At 43.2% G+C, this 19986-nt stretch overlaps 1 protein-coding gene across 2 annotated transcripts in view; it reads right to left on the bottom strand.

The window, feature by feature from the left end:
* Positions 1 to 5941, bottom strand: part of MALT1 (MALT1 paracaspase) — an 83533-nt gene extending 77592 nt beyond the window's left edge. For both annotated transcript variants that reach the window (XM_066602545.1, XM_066602546.1), the window contains exon 1: positions 5750 to 5941. In XM_066602545.1, coding sequence (XP_066458642.1) covers positions 5750 to 5907 — 158 coding nt within the window. In that variant the 5' untranslated portion in view covers positions 5908 to 5941. The remainder of the gene's footprint in view (positions 1 to 5749) is intronic.
* Positions 5942 to 19986: the final 14045 nt, after the last annotated feature.

Here is a 19986-nt window from a genome sequence, read left to right as displayed (position 1 = left end):
CTTTTACCTAGGAGAGGCTTCTTTCTGACTGCTCTGCCATAAAGCCCAGATTGGTGGAGGCTGCAGTAATGGTTGACCAGGAAGTTTCTCCCATCTGCACACAGGATCTCTGGAGCTCAGCCAGAGTGACCATTAGGTTCTTGGTCACCTCTCTTACCAAGGCCCTTTTCACCAATTACTTAGTTTGGTGGGGCGGCAGCTCTAGGAAAAGCCTTGGTTGTTCCAAACGTCTTCCCTGTAAGAATTCTGGAGGCCACTGTGCTCTTGGGAACTTTCACTGCAGCAGCAATGTTTTGCAGCTTCTCCACATCTGTGCCTCCACACAATCCTGTTTCAGAGCTCTACAGGCAGTTCTTTCCTCTTCATGGCTTGGTTTTGGCTCTGATATGCATTGTGAGACCTTATATAGATGGGTGTGTCTTTTAAAATAATGTCAAATCAGCTGAATTGGCCACAGGTGACTTCGATCAAGGTGGAGAAACATCTCAAGGAGGATCAAGAGAAATAGGAGGCCCCCAGAGCTAAATTTCAAGTGTCATACCAAAGGGTGTAAATACTATCAATGCAAAATATTAGTTTTCATTTTTTAAAAATATTTACGATTTCTAACATTCTGTTGTCACTTTGTGATTGTGAGGTATTGAGTGCAGAATGATGGGGGGAAAACGTGACATTTTTTTAAAATTTCCACAAGGCCACAACATAAAAAAAATAAAAAAGTGAAAGGGTCTGAAGACTTTCCTGACTCACTTTATGTATCTTTAGACTCTAGTATGAGTTTAGGCAGATTCCAGAAGGTTCTGAATATGTAACAGAAGATAGGTGTGTGCAGTTTTCCTTGGAAACAATCTCTATCCCTAAATGGATGTGTGAACAAAGTGCCTTCCTGGATCCAACGCGGTCCAGCATTCTGGGGGTGATGATGGGAGGCAGTGCTCACAAGAGGCACCACTGAAGCTTAACTGTCCGCACGCTTCCTCTGTGGTTTTCCTGTTTGCCTTAGCACGGTCTGGGACTTTGCTCTCAGTATCTTATCAGCTTTGTCCTCCAGCTGGATGAGGAAATCCACACTGAGGGTGCTTTCACATGTAGCATCTTTTGGGCTGCGGATTTTGATGTGGATCAACACCAAAATCTGCATCAGAATGCTCGCCATCGGGGGCGCTAATAAACTGGACATTCAGTTTATAATCCTCAAATAATACAAATAATGCTAAAAGTGATACCATAGCTACACCATGAGGTTAGTTTAGCAGGAACAATAGGGACAGGAGGAGGATGATGGGCGTCATTCAATCCTACAGCACCTACGTATTTGCATTCGGTAAAGACAGTTAACAAAAGGTTCCATTAAACACGAGGATTAACCTAAGATCTATTCATAATGCGATATTATTTCTACCATTATTAGTTCACAGAGAAAAAATCCCATTGTAATGCTCTACATGACCTAAAGGGTGTGAAGTGCTGAAGATCGCCTCTACATCTCGCTCAACGTCTCATGCCAAAACCATACAGCTTAACCCCTTAAGGACACGGCCCTCCTTTATTTTCCATTTTGGGTTTTTCCTCCATGTTTTCAAAAATTCCTAACTCTTTTATTTATCCATCAAGGTAGATGTTTGTGGCTTGTTTATTGCGGGGCGAGTTGTATTTTTAGATGGTACTATATAATATACCATATAATGTACTGAAAAACGTAAGAAAATTCTAAGTGGAGAGAAATGTAAAAAAACGCAATTCCACCATCATTGGAGGGGTCTTGTTTAGACACAGCAGCAAAAATGACGTGATAACTTTATTCTGTGGGTCAGTATGATTACTACGATACCAAATGTTTCTGTTTTTTCTTTTGCTGTACTACTTTTAAAAAATAAAATATATTTGGGAAAAAAATTAATTATTTTCAGCCAGAACTTTTTTATTTTTAGCACCATTTTCGAATACTTCCGACTTTTTTAGCACTTTTTATTAATTTTATTAATTAAATGCCGCTCTCAGCATATGAATGGGTAATTTAAACGGTTAACAGCTGTGATCAGAGTGGGTGCGGATGGAGGCTGTTGCTGCCGGATGTCAGCTTGCGAGAAACAGCTGGCACCCATATTGTACGGAGTGGGATTGGCTCCCGATCTCCCTCCATACAAATTCTGCATGCCCGGGATGTAACTGCATGCCCTGAAGCAATAAGGTCTTAATAAGGACTTTGTACCCTCTGTGTTGTTTGAACACCCTCCTTCACTCCTCTGGAAACATTTTTCTGCTAGATTTCAGATCATAGCTGTTATGATTTGTGTCATCCAAGCACTTTACTGAGGTTTAGGTCATATTGATGGAGGCATAAAAGGGGGCACTAAAAAAAACCGCATTATTTTGCACTAATAAAACATTATCATTGGTAATGTTGATCATTTTAGTGGTCTTTATTCAGTAACAGCATGGAGATATTACTCCATCACTATGTGGTGGTAATATGTGATCGTGGGGTGGTGGTTTCAATTGGACCATATGTAGTATTATTATTGGCAATTTTGGTCTTGGTATGAAGGGTAATAATATGAATGGTGATGATATTTGCACTATATATATAAAATGCATATAATATTGGGTCTAGTCTGGCATAACATAAGGGCTTAGCTGTTTGTTACACTAATCCCTAAGCCTGGAATGCTAAGAGCGCACTTAAAGAGGTTGTACCGGAATTTCAGGTTATCCCCTATCCTTGGAGCATGGTCAGTCTGTCTCTTCTAGAAATGTGATATTTTTCACTTCATTTTGTGGTGTGTGCTCAGTACATAAAAGCTCATACTTACACTGATTTACCAAAGGGCTGCAATTCAGCAAAATACTTTGATTTATAGAGCTGGCCATAGTTTAAAAAATCTTTCTTGTGGCCTCAGTGCTGTGAAAAGGGATTCTACAATGCGCACCATGTAAGGAGTGCCACGGGTTACTGAAGGGATATTCGAGGCGTTAAATCTATAGATGAAGTTCTTACACTACATTAAATGGAGAGAGCCGTGTTACACTGATACATATATATTTTTGCCTCCAAATGTCAGTACACCCTCCAACATATACCTATGGCAAAAAATGATGTCAGTATGTACCAACGGTGCTGCGGGTGGCACTGACCCTCACGTAGCAATTTCTTATTATTGCCCATTTAATTCTTGTCTTGTCTACTGTAACATGCTATCAATTGGCCTCTCAAAAAACTACCCCCTTACTAGTCCATTCTGAGTGTAGCAGCCAGGCTCATCATTCTGTCCTACACTAATGTCTCCACCTTGTGCCAGTCACTAGACTGATGCCTCCACCCTGTGCCAGTAACTAGACCGATGCCTCCACCCTGTGCCAGTCACTAGACCGATGCCTCCACCCTGTGCCAGTCACTAGACCAATGCCTCTACCCTCTGCAAAGGCCGGGTGACAAGCTATATTGCCACATCCCAGCCACCACAGGGGTTATTACCCAGGAAAATGTATTTAGTCTGGCACCAATAATCCAAAAATCTAAAATCTGCAATTTCACCAGAAACAGAGGATTCTTTTATATACTTTTTTGATAGTCTGATAATCCAGAATATCTGATAAACCAGCACTGTTGCCAAATGAAGGAGGTTTTCACTAGCTCTCTAACTCTCTATTTTGATTCCTTACAGGTGAGCCAACATACGTAATGTCAGTAAATTTGGCAGCCTTACAACATTCCTCCTGTCATCAGTTATCTGTGCCTGCATTGTACAGTATTGTTACTGTATTGCTCCTCATACAACAAAGCAGCAAAATGTAAATCCCTATTTAGAGGGATATTCCGGCGACTGGGCAAAGTTTTCAAAATTTCCCTAATGTTTCCACTTTTTATCATTATTATTTTAAACATCCATCTAAATCATTCAACTGACCTCCAGAAGCTTTTTTTGCCGACCCACGCCGCCGCCACCGCGTTCAGCCACCTTTACATTTTTACATTTTTCTTTAAAGTGGCCGCTGGGAAGTGCAAAAACTACATCTCCCACAATGCCCCACTGCCAGTTACTGGCGGGCATTGACAATTGTACAAATTGTGTTGTCATTCCAGAATGTAAAGGCAATGAGGAGCCAACAGGACGTAACCACTGGATGCCAATGGAGAACTAGGCGATTGAAGACGGCAAGTAAGGTAATATCTCTGCAGCTTTGTAAAACAAGTTAGAACGTTATATTGAAGAATGACATGTTATCGCCTCATGAAGCATAAAACTTTCACTTTGAATCGCCAAAATACCCCTTTAAAAGGGTTGTCCATGGAATCGCCATTAAGATATGCCCATCCAACATTACTATTTCATCCAGCCACTGGGGCACCAACTGGTTCCAAAAATGAAGGGTCTGAATCCCTCTTCTCAATAGCATGGTGGCTGCACATGGATTAACTACATGGACACCTCCACTGAGAACAGGGAGCAGGATGGACTTTCAACTTCTTAATGCAAACCCTATCTTATTTACTGATAGCAAGCGCTAATCTTGAAAATTTTAAAGCAAAGTATATTACAAAGTTTCAGAACTTTTCCTTATGCAATGATTAAGTTTTATTAATAGAAAACCCCAAAAATTCCTTTAACCCTTTCCAATCCAATTTGTATCCTGGTTTTCCTAGGGGGCTTACTCTTTTTCTGCTGTTATACAACAGCGCTATCTGCTGGCTAAAGCCAGTACTGCATGAGGTAACATGTTAGATAGGCTCTGACAGCAGAGAGGCTGGCAATATACAGTAAGAGAACCCGGATGCACGTCTTCCAACATCGGAGCTGTACAGCCCTAAATCATAATGTCTTTAGACGTCAGACAGTGGATTGGAAAGGGTTAAGGCCTTTTTCAGATGAGCGTGTCACAATCTTAATCTGTGTATACGTCCGTCCAAGTTGCGCGGGGCCAGTTTTTACCTCCTTGTGATCTTTTTTCTTTCTTGCGTGCAAAAAACAAGGAAGAAGGCCCAACTTTTTTTTAACATTGCTTAGAAAAGATCAGTGAACAACGAGAGCACACGGATGTCATCCATGTGCATTCCATTTTTTTGTGCACCATATACTCAATTTGGTGACTGATGTCTGAGAAATCAGACCAGAATACATGATGCAATTGTTTTTTTTCTCTCGCACGGACCTCGGCATCTCTTCATAACCCCATAGACTGTGATGAGTCAGCGTGCTGTCAATGTGCCATCATTTGCAAACACATACAATGCATGCATGTGAACATTGCCCACTTGAGCAAGCCATAAGAATTAGAAATGACCCTTGGCCTCCTGGTCGTCCACGGCGCTCATGGGTGCAACAGATAGGCAACGGTACCTCCTCCAACATCTGCACTGAATAGAACAATGCTCTCGGTCGTGGTCATTGTAGATCGCCGCTACGGACCATCGTTGTCCAAGCGTGATAACTAACCAACTTGGGCAATCAGAGTCCCTACTTTTAGGGCTTGGTAACAGTGGCCAGTAATTGCATTGCTGTGCAAACAACATCTAGTGACCGATAACATGTTTCCAGGAACAAAACTGATCTCCGTTAGTCGGTTTCCCTTTCACTTGTGTCATTTTCACTCTACTGATGTTTAAGTTTTAGTGTAACAGTCCGACATTGGCACCGTATGGTGAATCTGCATTGGTTCCAGTTGGCACAATACGAATAAGTTAGTTTCTAACTTTACAACTGAGGAATCAGAGTCCTGCATCTAACAGGAAGGATCTGTAAGGCTTTACCTTAGTCTGAAGCGACTGTTCTTGGCGATGATGGTGGCCAGCCTCCTCCATCCTCTGTCGCTGGTCTGGTCCAGCAGTTCGCAGACTTTTTGAAGGACGGACTCCTGCAGAGAATTTATATTAAGGGAATAAAACTGTTGCGAAGAGTCCGATGACATCCTTACTCTGCAGCGAGCACTTCTCAGGTGGTGTATTTCCTTGTCTCTCCTTCCTGCTTGTACGTCTTTATGCATAGTGTAAGAGCTCGCTTGCGCCATCTTCTGGGGAACAACAATTATAGGCTAACATTGTCATGGAGTAGTGAAAGTGAAACCGAGCGAACGTCTTACATAACACAGAAAATATGTGAAAGTCCCTTAGCAAGTCCTGAATGCAGCAATTTTATGCTTCGCCTTTTAGGCCTCCTTCAAACAGGGGCGACAAAGTCGAGCGATTTTGTAGCATTGCTGCAATGCTACAAATCGCATGTATGTGAATCCCATGCTTTCCTATGGGCTCCTTCACACATGCAATGTTTTGTGGCATGCAACAACCCAACACAAAAACCTTGCGGGTCCGGCAATCTGCTCCCAAATCATGAGGTTTTGTAGGCCATGTTTCCCTATGGAGCCTTCCTCTCTGTTGTATCGCATCGCACAAAAACGCGATTTTCGTGTGGTGCAATGCAACTTTGACAGTAGGAAATCCTACTGTCAAAGTGAAATCTAAGCCCTAGCTACAGGAAGAAATAAAAAAAACACATACATCACCCTAGAATTGCTCTCCGCTGCCGCCGCTGCTTCTCCCTGGGTCCCGACACTGTTTCTCTTCTTCATCCTCAGGCCGGGGATTGAAAACTCCCCGCTTCCTGGAAGCGCTGGCTGTGTCGGCCAATCACAGCCAGTGCTCAATGAATGACTGTGATTGAGCCAATCACAGCCATTCATAGAGCACTGGCTATGATTGCCTAAGTGTCAGCCAATCACAGCCAGCGCTTCCTGGAGGCAAGGACTTTTCAATCCCTGGCCAGTAGATGAAGAAGAGAAACAGTGCCGGGAGCTGCAGCCCCGGACAGTGCGGTAGAGGTGAAGTATACTTTTTTTTCTTCAGCTACAGCTTATTTTCGGGGTAGGGCTTATATTTAACATATAACATATTTTATAGTCCTGAAAACGCCTGTATGGTTCCCAATCATTCTTTATTTTTCTTCAGAAAACCCCAATATATTTACTGTTTTATTTAACTTTCTATGTAGTTGATATAGCTGAAGATCAAGCTTGTCTGGTAAGTGTATTTCCACAATGACTCTTCACCTCTAAGAGTCTTGTGTTCCTTGCAGTCCTCTACTTGGCTAGAAGCTGCATCATATTGGATTGCATGACGGAGTACCATGTCCAGCTTCACTATTTATTTCATATGAAATCCCTATGGCATTCAATGTGACTTTTGTGTTTGTTCTTCTATCGACCTTCATTCAGCTAAGAACAGATCTGGAGGAGAATCAGACCTGGACTAAACAGTGTATGACTTTATTCACAATCTAAAAATGGATTCAAGATCTTAAAAGGAAGGTGTCATCAGAAAATGACCTATTATATAAATCACATTTCTGTGTTAAATATTTTTAAAGAATTTTTGAAGATTTTTTTTTTTAAATTTTCAGTCACAATCTATATATTTAAAAAAATCCTAAAATCTTGCTTTTTTCACACTGACCATAAAGCCTAAAGGTCCTTCTACAGGGACAATTGTCTGGTGCTAAAGTGCCCAAAATTGTCCCAGCGATGATCATTCCTGTGCTTTCATACAGGAGTGATCATTGCTCAGTGAATGGAGGCGGAGTGGCCAGAGATCTCTTCCACCCGTCCGCCTTCATTCACAGTAAACAGGTAGGTCTTCATAGATGAATGATGGCCTGTTTAAACTGAGTGATGCATGATGATTTTTTGAGTCTGCATGATGGATCCGATCAGCAATTTATCACTTTCACTGTATGTGTTTACAACAGAGGTTCCCAAAGTGGTCTATATGGACCCCCATATTTTCAGGCCTCATTTCTGCAGAAAGGAGGAACCCGCTGCAGGATTCTGTATAAAGAATCTGCGTGGGCCCGAATTTCCTAGTGGACATGAGGCCTTATAGACATAGAAATTACTTATCTCTTTGATATTTCATAAAATTGTTTATGTAGAGTTCGTACAAAACGTCTTGGGCTCTGGGGATGGACAAAACAGACACCCGCGGGAGCTAATTTACCTATAAAGTTTCCAGTGGTAACCTGTTCCACTCATTGATCACCCTCACTGTCAGAAAGTGTCTTCTAATATCTAATCTGTGTCTCCTCCCTTTCAGTTTCATCCCATTGCTTCTAGTCTTTCCTTGTGCAGATGAGAATAGGGCTGATCCCTCTGCGCTGTGACAGCCCTTCAGATATTTGTAGACAGCTATTAAGTATCCTCTCAGCCTTCTTTTTTGCAAGCTAAACATTCCTGGATGCTTTAACCGTTCCTCATAGGACATGATTTGCAGACCGCTCACCATCTTGGTAACTCTTCTCTGAACTTGCTCCAGTTTGTCTAGGTCTTTTTTAAAGTGGTGTGCCCAGAACTGGACACGGTATTTCAGATGAGGTCTGACTAAGGAAGAGTAGAGGGGGATAATTACCTCACATCATCTAGACCAGTGATGGGCAACCTTTTGAGCTCGGTGTGTCAAAATTCACCAAAAAAACGAGCATAACTTGGGTGGTGTGTCACTTCGAGAAAAAAAAAAAAATTTGCGATATTTATAGTTTAAATAACAAAAATGTATAATTGCAATATATAACTGTATGTAATAAACCCAAAACACCCATAGCCCTCGCCTCCCCCTCACTTATCTCAGTAATGATGAGCCCCCAGCAGTGACAGTGCCCCCCACAGCGGCCCCCAGCAGTGACAGTGCCCCCCACAGTGGCCCCCAGCCGTGACAGTGCCCCCCATAGCGGTTCCCAGCAGTGACAGTGACCCTGACAGCAGCCCCCAGCAGTGACCCCCGAGAACCATATACTTACCCCGTCCACCTCTGCCCCCCCTCTGCCCTCCGCGCCGCTCGCAGCAATGATCTCCAGCACACACTGTGACGTCACTGTGCTGCTGGATGCCTCCTCCCCCGGACGCTCTCGCGGAACTAAGTAGGAGGAGACATCGGGAGAGGGTGTAGGAGGATCCCGGCTGCACACTGACATCACAGTGGGCGCCGGGATCAGCACTGTTAGTAGCACTGCTTAGTGAATACCAGCAGAAGAGCCATGGCCCCTGCCGGCATTCACCACTAACGGGATGAACGGCCTACAGCGGCCGCGTGTCAGTGACTATGGCTACGCGTGTCAGTGCTGACACGCGTGTCATAGGTTCGCCATCATGGATCTAGACTCTATGCTTCTCTTAATATATCCCAGAATTGTGTTTGCCTTTTTGGCTGCTGCATCACATTGTTAACTCATGTTCAGTCTATGATTTATTAGTATACCCAAGTCTTTTTCACATGTGCTGCTTAGCCCAATTCCTCCCATTCTGTATGAGCTTTTTTTATTTTTCTTGCCCAGATGTAGGACTTTGCATTTCTCCTTGTTAAATACCATTCTGTTAGTCGCCGCCCATAGATTGGACCACCTCTTGTGAAAGATGGACCAACCCTGAGTCCCACAGATAGGTTTGTATTAGGGTTCTTCACAATGCCCTCTCCTCCTCCTCTGACAGTGGGGACGACATATTTTAGAGGGATTAGTAGTAATCCCAAAATGCCTCTGACATTTGCTGTGGTAGGTGATGAAACTGACCTGGGGAGGTGAAGATACGTGGGATGTATGAATTTGTTCTTTCTTTCCTTAGTATTTTGGTGAGTGTGCGGACGGGTTTATTGCCATATTCAAAATAGTGTCTCCTGCATTTTGTAAGTGCTGCTTTAGCCTGTGATAGGACATGTAGGTGAATCTGGCCTCTTAGTTGCATTAGTTCAACCCCTACTGCACCATCTGTGTGTGTCGTCTCTAGTGTCTTGATGTATCCCAAAAGGTTATTAAGGTGCGCATTACATTCTTTTTTAATGTGCGACCCTATCTTTATGAGATGACCCCTTATGACACATTTAAGCGCTTATCAAACCGATGATGGGTTCGAGTCAGGCAGTGCATTGATTTTGAAGTAGTCTTCCAATGCTTTCTGAATTTCTGTTTTTGGAAGGGGGTTTTGGATGATGGACTCATTAAACCGCAATTGCCAAGACCTATTCAACATTGAGGGAAAGTCTAGGGACATGGTGATAAGAACATAATCTGCAAATTAGATGCTGTCTATAGTTGCTTCCGAAAAGAGGGGCAGGTTTAAGTGTAGTAGCATAAAGTAATCTGTTGTGAGGTGGAGAGAAAAATGTGTAGTCCTTGTTGGATGGATGCCAGATTTGCGAAACATCAACTAATTGGTTCTTGTGTAGTGTTTTACGGAATCTGTGATATGTGGATGCTGGAAGCCTGCCAGACCCTCCAGATAAAACTACCACTTGGTCTAAGGGAATGTTCCAGTCTCGCCCCAGTATTAGGGCACCCTCTCTAAATTCCTCCAAGTCCTCCAGAGCCCCCTCAAGGAAGGAAATCTCGCCGAAGTTGGGCAGTTATATGGTACCCAACATGACCAGCATGTTGGCCAGCTTACCCTTTATGAACAGATATCTCACAATACCATCCTGTTGTGTCTGTTTGGTGTTCCCAAGTGATTGAGCCGGTGATCAGAATTAAGGAACCTTTCGTTTTGGAGTTCGGGCACGCACTGTGATAGCCATTAGAGAAACAAGCATCTGCGAGCCTCGATATGTAGTCCTGTGGGAAAGGTGTTTCTTGTATAAAGGCAACATGAGCCCTTTTCTGCCATAGGAGACAAAAGAGGGGGGACCTTTTTTCAGGCACATTCAGATACTGTACGTTGAGGGAGACAAAAAGAATGTTATGCTTACTGGACGACATCTCCTCTCTGAAATTGAAAGGGGATAATAGTGACCCCACAGTATCCCCAGCAATAATTGTGAACCCTTCCCTAGTATCCCCATCAATATTAGGCAGGGGGTCTACGGAAAATAAAAACATCAGCAAGTGGTCTATGGGACAAAAAGGTTTGGTTTACATCTAACAATTCAATTAAACTGCTTGATCTAACGAGTGGTTTGCACAATAATTGTGCCATGTAAAAGGGCTTTAATACTAGTCTTTCCCCCACTGATCTGTAGACAGAGGAAGACAAGGAGGAGGAATCGTGGCTCAGTGGTTAGCACTGTTATCTTGCATTGCTGGGGTCCTAGGTTCAAATCTGTCCAAAGACAACATCTACATGGAGTTTGTATGTTCTCTGTGTGTTTGTGTGGGTTTCCTCCCACACTCAAAAACATACTAATAGGTAAACTGTAAGCCTCAGTTGGGACAAAAAATATCAAGTGATGTAAAATGCTGTGTAATATGAATATGCTGTATAAATAAAGGTGATTATTATGAAAGATAGGGAGAACATACAAACCCCATACAGATGTTTACACATTTAAACCTAGTAACCCAGCGCTAAAAGGCAACAGAGCTGACTTCATTCTTCATTCTTCCTCCTGCATCTCAGTGACATCCCAGAGTATACCTACAGGCACTCAGTGGTGAGACACCTGGTAAACGCAGCACGGGCCTGTGTCCCACAACTTTGGAGACAAACACTACCGCCTTCCATTTCATTGTGGTTTCATCTTATATGTGAGATCAGAGAGATGGAAGAGCTCAAAGCATCACTCAAAGACGCTCATGGAAAATTTGCCAAAAATGTGGCATCATTGGCTGGAGTTCCAAAACTCTGATGATTATAAGAATCTTTCTGAACAGAACATTAGGTAGCTTTTCCAACAGGGGTTTTCAACCAGTTATTAATTCACTCACTTCCACGCCTTATATGCCTTCTCTTGCGGAATATAGGGACCTGTATTTGTTCTTCTCCCTCCTCCCACCCTTTTTTTGTCTTGTCCATCTTTGTTTTAATGCTTTTCCCTCCCCCTCAACTTTCTATGTTCCCTTTCCTTACCCTTGCTGAAAGTTAAGGTACATATTGTCAAGACCTACCTGGTCCCATATTGTGACTGATATTTTGGAATTTTAAAGATGTATGTACACATATATTTTGTTTTTGTACTCTGTAAATGTTGAATTGCAGTTTTATATGGAAAACTTACAAATAAAGAATAAAAAAAAGGCAACAGAGCTGACCACTCAGCCACAGAAGAACCATCACTGTTTGGTCAGGACCATTATTTTTGGGCTATTGGTCAAGTTCTGGTTCGGTTTGAACTAATTCAAATCGAACTAAGCTTTTTCCTGAAATTCAGTGAATCAGCTGAGCCAAACTTTTCAAAAATCAAGCACCTGGAAGACGTTGGAATCGAATGAAACTTTCCTTGTGTGATTGTAATGTTGATTGATTACAATATCAAAGCAAAAGGATCATTTATGGTGGAAAATTGACCCCTCGAAGGGAGGCTCTAGTACCCTGTTATACCGCTTCTAGCATGGTTACAAGATGTGATATGGGTGGGCATGGGGGCTCTAGTACCCTGTTGGGCCACCTGTAGCTTGGATACAAAATATGATATGGGCAGGTGTTAGGGAAATTCAATGGTTTCCTTCATATGCTGTCGGGTTCCAAATTGAAATAGCTTGTAGGACCGGCCGGGAGAAAAGAGTGACACAGACAGGTCTTTGTGCAAAGCAACCTACCTTTATTACATATGTCATAACTTATATAGTAACATGAAGCAGGGTGGGCTTTATGCCTGATGAACTTGTTTTTACATAAGCATACATTGTTGGTTAGAAATGTTTTGCTGCATGTGACTAATGTGACAATATCATTAAAAGATAGAGTATACATTAACTAAAACATAAACAGTGCTCCTTTACACTCTCATTGATCATAACGTTATCTCCTATCTTGTGGATAAAGAGGAACTTTAAATATTGGTTCAAACCCTTAAACAGGTTAAGTTACTTGAAAGCGAAGCAGCTCGGCTCATTCTCAGACATGGATCTCCAGAATGTGTTTTCTCATTGTGGAAACTTGATTCAAAAATCAGTTTGAAAATGTAATAGAATATACAATGAGATCAAGATTATTTTCAACAACATTCTCCAGCCTGTGCTGGCATTGCTATCACGATCTAGTGCAGGACTGGAGTCACTTGTTGTAGCCGCTGCTGGTGGGAAACGTGGTCAAAGAGGCAGCTAGGGTCTGGTACATGGGATGACTGTTTAGCACAAAGGGTTTAAGCAGTAACGTAGTCAAGAGGACTAGCCGGCATCTGGTACACAAGATGGACGATCAGTTGTAGGGGAGCAGGTATGAGGTAGGACAGCTTGGTTAGAGACACAGGGCACAATAAACATGCAAGTAAAGAGGGAACAGCCCCAGGTTTATATATAGGGCTAATTGGGGAAGGAACAAGACGGAGTGGACTAGACAGGGTAACACGGAACCACGAACAGGAGACATGGACAAGGAACACAGGACTAGAAATCAGGAGGAGCAATCCAGCACACTGAATAGCTCAATAGGTGGGGCTGCTGCTCGGAGTGCAGGAGGTCATAGGTTCAATAGCCTCTTCCTTCCAGGACAGCCTTCAGATGTCCCGAGCCTGGCCTTTGGTGAAAATCTGCGGTGAGTTCTGAATTTTCAGTTGGGCCATACCCTGTCCACTGTACAAGGTACTGTAAGCCGGCTCTCTGTATTCTGGAGTCCAGGATTCTCTCTACCTCATACTCCTCCTCTCCTTGGTAAAGGCAGTGATTGAGACATTCCCAGAAAGGGGTTTTCTTTAAATGCTTTCAGGAGAGATATATGAAACATAGGATGGATTTTTAGATTGCTAGGCAGTCCCAGATGGAACACTACTTGGCCCACCCTTGCCGTAATTCTAAATGGTTCCATATATTTTGGTCTGAGTTTGGAAGAAAGGACATGGCTTTTCAGATTCTGGGTAGACAGTCAGACCTTGTCCACTACCTGAAAGGCAGGAGAGGCCCTGTGATGGCAATCTGCAGCTCGTTTGTAGTTTGCTTGAGCCTCCTTCAGTATTTCCTTTAATTTTTCTTGAGTTTCCTGTAAGGTTACTCAATCAACCTCCACCTATGGGGTTGCACTGCTGGAAGCCCATGTATAATAACAGTTCTCAGCAGCACAATATGGGTGCTCCCACTGGGAAGAAGAAGGCCGGATGAAGCCCTTCTTTAGATCTTCATCCAAATATTCCGGAAGGGCTTTTAATTCTGGTTCCGAAAGGTTGTAGATATGCCCAAACGGAATAGAGGATCCAGGAAGCAGCTCAATAGGACAATCATATGGCTAATGAGGGGCAGTTGATCGGCATTCTTTTTGCTGCAAACATCATTAAACAGCTGGTATTGTGGTGGCAACTTCTTGTTTTCTAGGGGAGCACTGTTGGGGTCTTGCCCTTGACTGGACGTGGGAAGCTTGGATTGGCAATTCACCTTAAAATGCTCTGAGAAGAAGGTGATAGTTCTTGATTCCCAGTTGATGGCCAGGTAGTGAGTAGACAACCAAGGAATTCCTAGGATGACTGGAAATTTCTGAGAGTAGCTCATCTCATGATGATCTGGCTCAATGTATATTTCCAGTTCACTGGTCTCTTGAGTGACAGGCCCAGAAACCAGAGGGGATCCATCTACCTTTCCATGTCAATGTGTTCGGTTAGCTCTGGTTTCAATGTGGTTATCATTAGCTTGCCCATATTACAATCTGGCTCTCTGCATACTACCTGGGTCTATGGTGATTGAACCTGCCCTGCAATTTATCAGAGGGTGTAGTTTTGGCTCCCTTTTCTGTGAGTTATGGCTATCTTGCCACAACGAGTTGGAGATAAGATGCAGTTGCACCCATGTGTATTTTTATCCTATATCTTATCATCTGCAGTAAGAAACTACTACATTGGGAATAAAGAACTTTGAGCTATCAAGGTAGCCTTTTCTGAATTGGGACATCTGTTGGAGGGAGCTCAGCATCCAGTGACTGCTCTCACAGACCATAGGAAGGAATCATAGTAAGGCCTTATCGAGGATTCTGGGTGAATTACAGGAGGAGGCTAAGATTGACAGTACTATTCTGGCGCCCCAAAAATTTGGGGGGACTTCTTAATCCTAAGGAATTGCTAACTAGGGTTAAAGAGGGGTATGAAAGTGGACTCCTTCCTCAAGCAACCTTCCAAAGAAGTACAGCTTTCTTACAAAAAGGGGTTTGGGATGCACATGAACAGATTGTACGTTCCAGTCGTGGGTTGACTCGATGTCCTAAAACAGATTCATGACTCCAAACTTGCTGACCATACTGAGATCACAAAGACCCTGGAGCTCCTGTTTTGGTTCACTGGTGGGCAAATTGCAGCGAGGATGTGAAGGTGTACGTCAACAAGATAGCTCATCCTGCCTCCATATGCTCTACATAAATAATGCAGTGTGTACTATCCTAGCGATCGAATGATTACATCTTCAAGTTCCCTTCAGGGACTAAAAAATTAGTATAAAGTTATAATTAAAGAAAAAAATCCACATTTTTCTGCATTAAGACCCTTTTTAAATGGATAAAATTCAATTTTTTTAATAGAAGCAGCACAAGATACATATTACAGCTTTCATAATGGCTCAGACAATGAAAATAGTTTGTTATTTATTTCGCATGGTGAGTGCTGCAAAAATAATGTTAAAAAAGTAATGCCAGAGTTTCTATTTTTTTTCTTTTGTTCACCTCGTAAAAAATTTAACAATAAGCAATCCAAAAGTCACATGTACCTTAAAACGGTACCAATAAAAACTGAAGCTCTTCCTGCAAAATACAAGACAGAGCTCTGGTGCTGGAAAAATAAAATGCTATGGGTCTTAGAATGCGGCAATGCAGAGTCAGTTGTTTTTATGAAAATGTGTTTTTATATGGTGCAAAAGTAGTAAGAAAAAAATCTCTATAAGCTTGGTGTCGCGTTAATTGTGCTGATCCAGATAAGAACTTTATTATGTTATTTTTACTGAAAGTGAACTCTGTAAAAACAAAACCCCAAAAATAATGGTCGAATTTTGGGGGAGTTTTTCTATCTCCCCCTCAAAATGCTTAATAAAAGTTATACAACAACTTTTTAGCTGTACCCCCAGAGTGGCGCCATTAAAAAATACAACTTGTCTGTCACATTACTGCCAGCACACCTTGCTACTGTAGGTTGTATCCTGACTAGGTAGGGTTAATATTTCCTGTGTTTACTAGCTCAGGGTAATTAGCCCTGCAGCTGTTAGCTGAGGTAGTGGCTTGTGATTGACAGCTGTGTCAGCCAATCAGCCTTACCCTTTCCCTATATTACACCTCCTTCATATGGGCCACGCAATATTGCTACATTGGCTGTGATGAACCAATCACAGCCATTCCTTGAATGGCTGTAATTGTTTCATCAAGCGCTGGCTCTGATTGGCTGAGCGGTGGCGCTCGAGAGCCAATCACAGCCAGTGCTTCCTAGAGGAGGGGAATTTGAACCCCTGACCAGGAAGCACTAAGAGAAAACTACAAGCAAGTGCCGGGGACCTGCAAAAAAGACGCTCACTATGGGCCGAAACGTAACCTACCATTTTAAGAAGATTATGGAAAAATAGAGGTTTTAAATTTTATATTTTACTCCTGTGTATGCTGCCACTTCTATTGACTTTTCCTGCAGAGAAGACACGGTGGAATGAACAGCGTTTTTTAGGTGATGCATTTTTAATTTTTTTTAGACAGCTATGGCTTATTTTAGGGCTTTTACAGTAGAATTTCCTACTGTAAAAGTTGTATCGCATCGCACGAAATCCATGTTTTCATGCAATGCAGCAGACAGGAAGGCTCCTTAGGGAAACATGGGTTACAAAACATCGTAAATCAGGGTAATATTTAGCAACACGCAATTTTTTTTCCTTGCAATGTCGCAGTCTACAAAACATTGGTAATGTGAAGGAACCCATTAGAAAGCATGGGCTGCACATACATGCGATTTGTTGCACTGTTGCATCGTGAGAAATTGCGCAATTTTGTCTCCCCTTTTGTGAAACCGGCCTAAGATTCCAGCTCCTTCCGGTTGGGAGTTGCTGGTTATATTTCAGTGTTCCTTATCTAGTAAGCTTGCTCAGTGCTCCTGTCTGTTGTCTGGCTCCTGTGTTCTGAGTTGCCCATATAGAACAACAGTTCCCAGCAGCACAATATGGGTGCTCGCGCTGAGAAGAATAAGGCCGGATGAAGCCCTTCTTCAGATCCTCATCCAAATTTTCCCGAAGGGCTTTTAATTCTGGTTCCGAAAGGTTGTGGATATGCCCAAACGGAATAGAGGATCCAGGAAGCAGCTCAATAGGACAATAATATGGCTGATGAGGGGCAATTGATCGGTGTTCTTTTTGCTGCAAGCATCATTAAACAGCTGGTATTGTGGTGGCAACTTCTTGTTTTCTAGGGGAGCACTGTTGGGGTCTTGCCCTTGACTGGACGTGGGAAGCTTGGATTGGCAATTCACCTTAAAATGCTCTGAGAAGAAGGTGATAGTTCTTGATTCCCAGTTAATGGCCAGGCAGTGAGTAGACAACCAAGGGATTCCTAGGATGACTGGAAATTTCTGAGAGGAGATCGTCTCATGATGATCTGGCTCAATGTATATTTCCAATTCACTAGTCTCATGAGTGACAGGCCCAGAAACCAGAGGGAATCCATCTACCTTTCCATGTCAATGTGTTCGGTTAGCTCTGGTTTCAATGTGGTTATCATTAGCTCGCTCATATTGCAATCTGGCTCTCTGCATACTACCTGGGTCTATGGTGATTAAACCTGCCCTGCAATTTATCAGAGGGTGTAGTTTTGGCTCCCTTTTCTGTGAGTTATGGCTATCTTGCCACAACGAGTCGGAGATAAGATGCAGTTGCACCCATGTGTATTTTTATCCTATATCTTATCATCTGCAGTAAGAAACTACTACATTGGGAATAAAGGACTTTTTTTTTTTTATAAATCAGTTTTTTATTAAAGTTTTGACAATTAAACAGAAATATCAAAAGATACAACATGTATCAAGCATACATAGGGAAGGAGGGTACAAACATGCCAGTGTTAATAATTTCATACTCAACTATTCGTTCTGCGGTTGGCGTTATGACACAATATTTGTAAACCTTCTAGAGGAGTTTAATAATAAGGTCGGGCATCAAATAACAAACTCTTCTCCTCCAGTTTAACTCTCGTACCCAACAGATGGTAATATAACACAAAATCAACATCTGTGGATTGTGAGGGGAGGGGGAGGTAGGAAGGGGGGGGAAGAGTGGGGTAGGGACCCAGGGGGAAGGGAGATGGATATGCTGTGGTGGGCCCATAGTACAGGGGGGGGGGGGAGGGAAAGGGCACCCTCATCACATCAGTCTCATTAGTCCCACAACGTCAGGGGCCGTATCTCACGCCATGGCGCCCATGTTACGATAAACTTGTCATAAGAATTGTTGGACCAGCTATGTAATTCTTCCAACGAGTATAAATTGTCAACTCTATCTCTCCATTGACTCAACGTAGGGGGAGTGTTTTGTAGCCATAGACGGGGAATTAGGGATTTAGCAGTATCTAGGAGCAAAGCAATCAATTTATTTCTTGTGGGGTGGAAATGCTCATGTGGTCTCCATATCAGGACTAAGGCCGCCTGCACACGGGCGGAAATCCCGCCGTGGGATTTCCCGCGGGATTTCCACCACTGAAAGTTTGCATAGGAGTGCATTACAATACGCACTCCTATGCAGACGACCGCGGTTTGGCCGCGCGAAATCACGCGCGGCAAACAAACCGCGGCATGTCCTATTTTTGTGCGGGGCTCGCACTCACCCGGGCACCAGCTCCGGTCTGCGCATGCGCCGGCACATGAAAGATCTGGGGGTCAGCACCGGGCATGACCCCCAGATGTGAAGGTATGTCCCCTCATCTTTCTTACATCTCCAGCAAGCTTTCTGGGTGGAGAGTTTGTGGTCATATAACCACTGAGGGGTCCCTCTTGGGCCATGACGCAAGGGGACAGACCGAATGAAGTATTTAGGATTGATTTAGTTTCTTCTGCACTTAGGTGAATCCCCAGCTCCCTCTCCCACGAGGGGAGGAAGGCTGGTTTATAGGGCTGATCTGGGGAGATAAAGTTCTTACGAAGAAAGGAAATTCTCCTCTATGAGGGTTTGTTATCTAACCAGGCCCTTTCAAAGGGTGTAGAAGGTCTAGTGGATTTATATGTGCTGAGATATGATCTAAATATGCCCGTCACCTGAGCTTCCTCTAAGAAGGAGAAGTTCTGCTCCGGCTGCAGCTTTTGAAGAATGCTGATAGGGTCCAGATGGGCAAGAGATTGTAGTTTTGCAATATGAAGTGACTTAAATTTCCCCCACACCGGGGCAATGTCTTGACTCAAATGGGGGTTTAGAATTTTGGAGATGGAGGACAGCGGAAGTATGGGTGAGGGAAATGGAGCCAGCTCCTCTCTGAGCTTGTCCCAGACCTCACAAGGCCCTCTGAGAAGCGGGTTGTAGGTCCTGGACTGATAGCGCGAGCTGACTGGGAACCATAGGTCCTCTGCCAGAGGAGTTCTGTTATACCCCTCCACCAACTTTGTGAGTATCCTATCCCCCTCCATCTGCATCAGGTCCCACCAATATCGAAGCTGGGAAGCTCTATAATAGTCGGATAGGTTGGGGAGGTCTATGCCCCCCTCCCTGCCCCTCCTGATCATCAGGCTGTGCGCTAATCTTGGTCTCCTCCGCCTCCACACAAAACACGAGAAGGACGAACGCAGCTCTTTAAAAAAGCTGGTAGGGAGGTCGATAGGGAGCATCCTAATCTTGTACAGAATAATGGGGAGAATATAGGTTTTTATAATGTTTTTTCTCCCAAACCATGACACAAATGGGATGTCATAATTTTTGAGAAGGTGCTTGACCCGGTCGATAAGAGGGGCAAAGTTCGCGTTATATAAATCTTCGGCTTTTCTGGTCAGTCTGATACCCAAATATTCTAGGTAAGAGGATGACCAAGCCCATGGCGAGTTGGCTCTCAACTGGTCATACTGCTTGGATGGTATGGAGATATTCAGAGCTGTCGACTTTGCGAAATTAATTTTAAAGTTTGATAATCCGCCAAACTCCTCTAAGAGTCTGTGCAAACTCTTCT

Source organism: Eleutherodactylus coqui, chromosome 5 (assembly GCF_035609145.1).
Source record: "Eleutherodactylus coqui strain aEleCoq1 chromosome 5, aEleCoq1.hap1, whole genome shotgun sequence".
NCBI lineage: Eukaryota > Metazoa > Chordata > Amphibia > Anura > Eleutherodactylidae > Eleutherodactylus > Eleutherodactylus coqui.
This window is presented reverse-complemented; position numbering and strand designations above follow the sequence as displayed.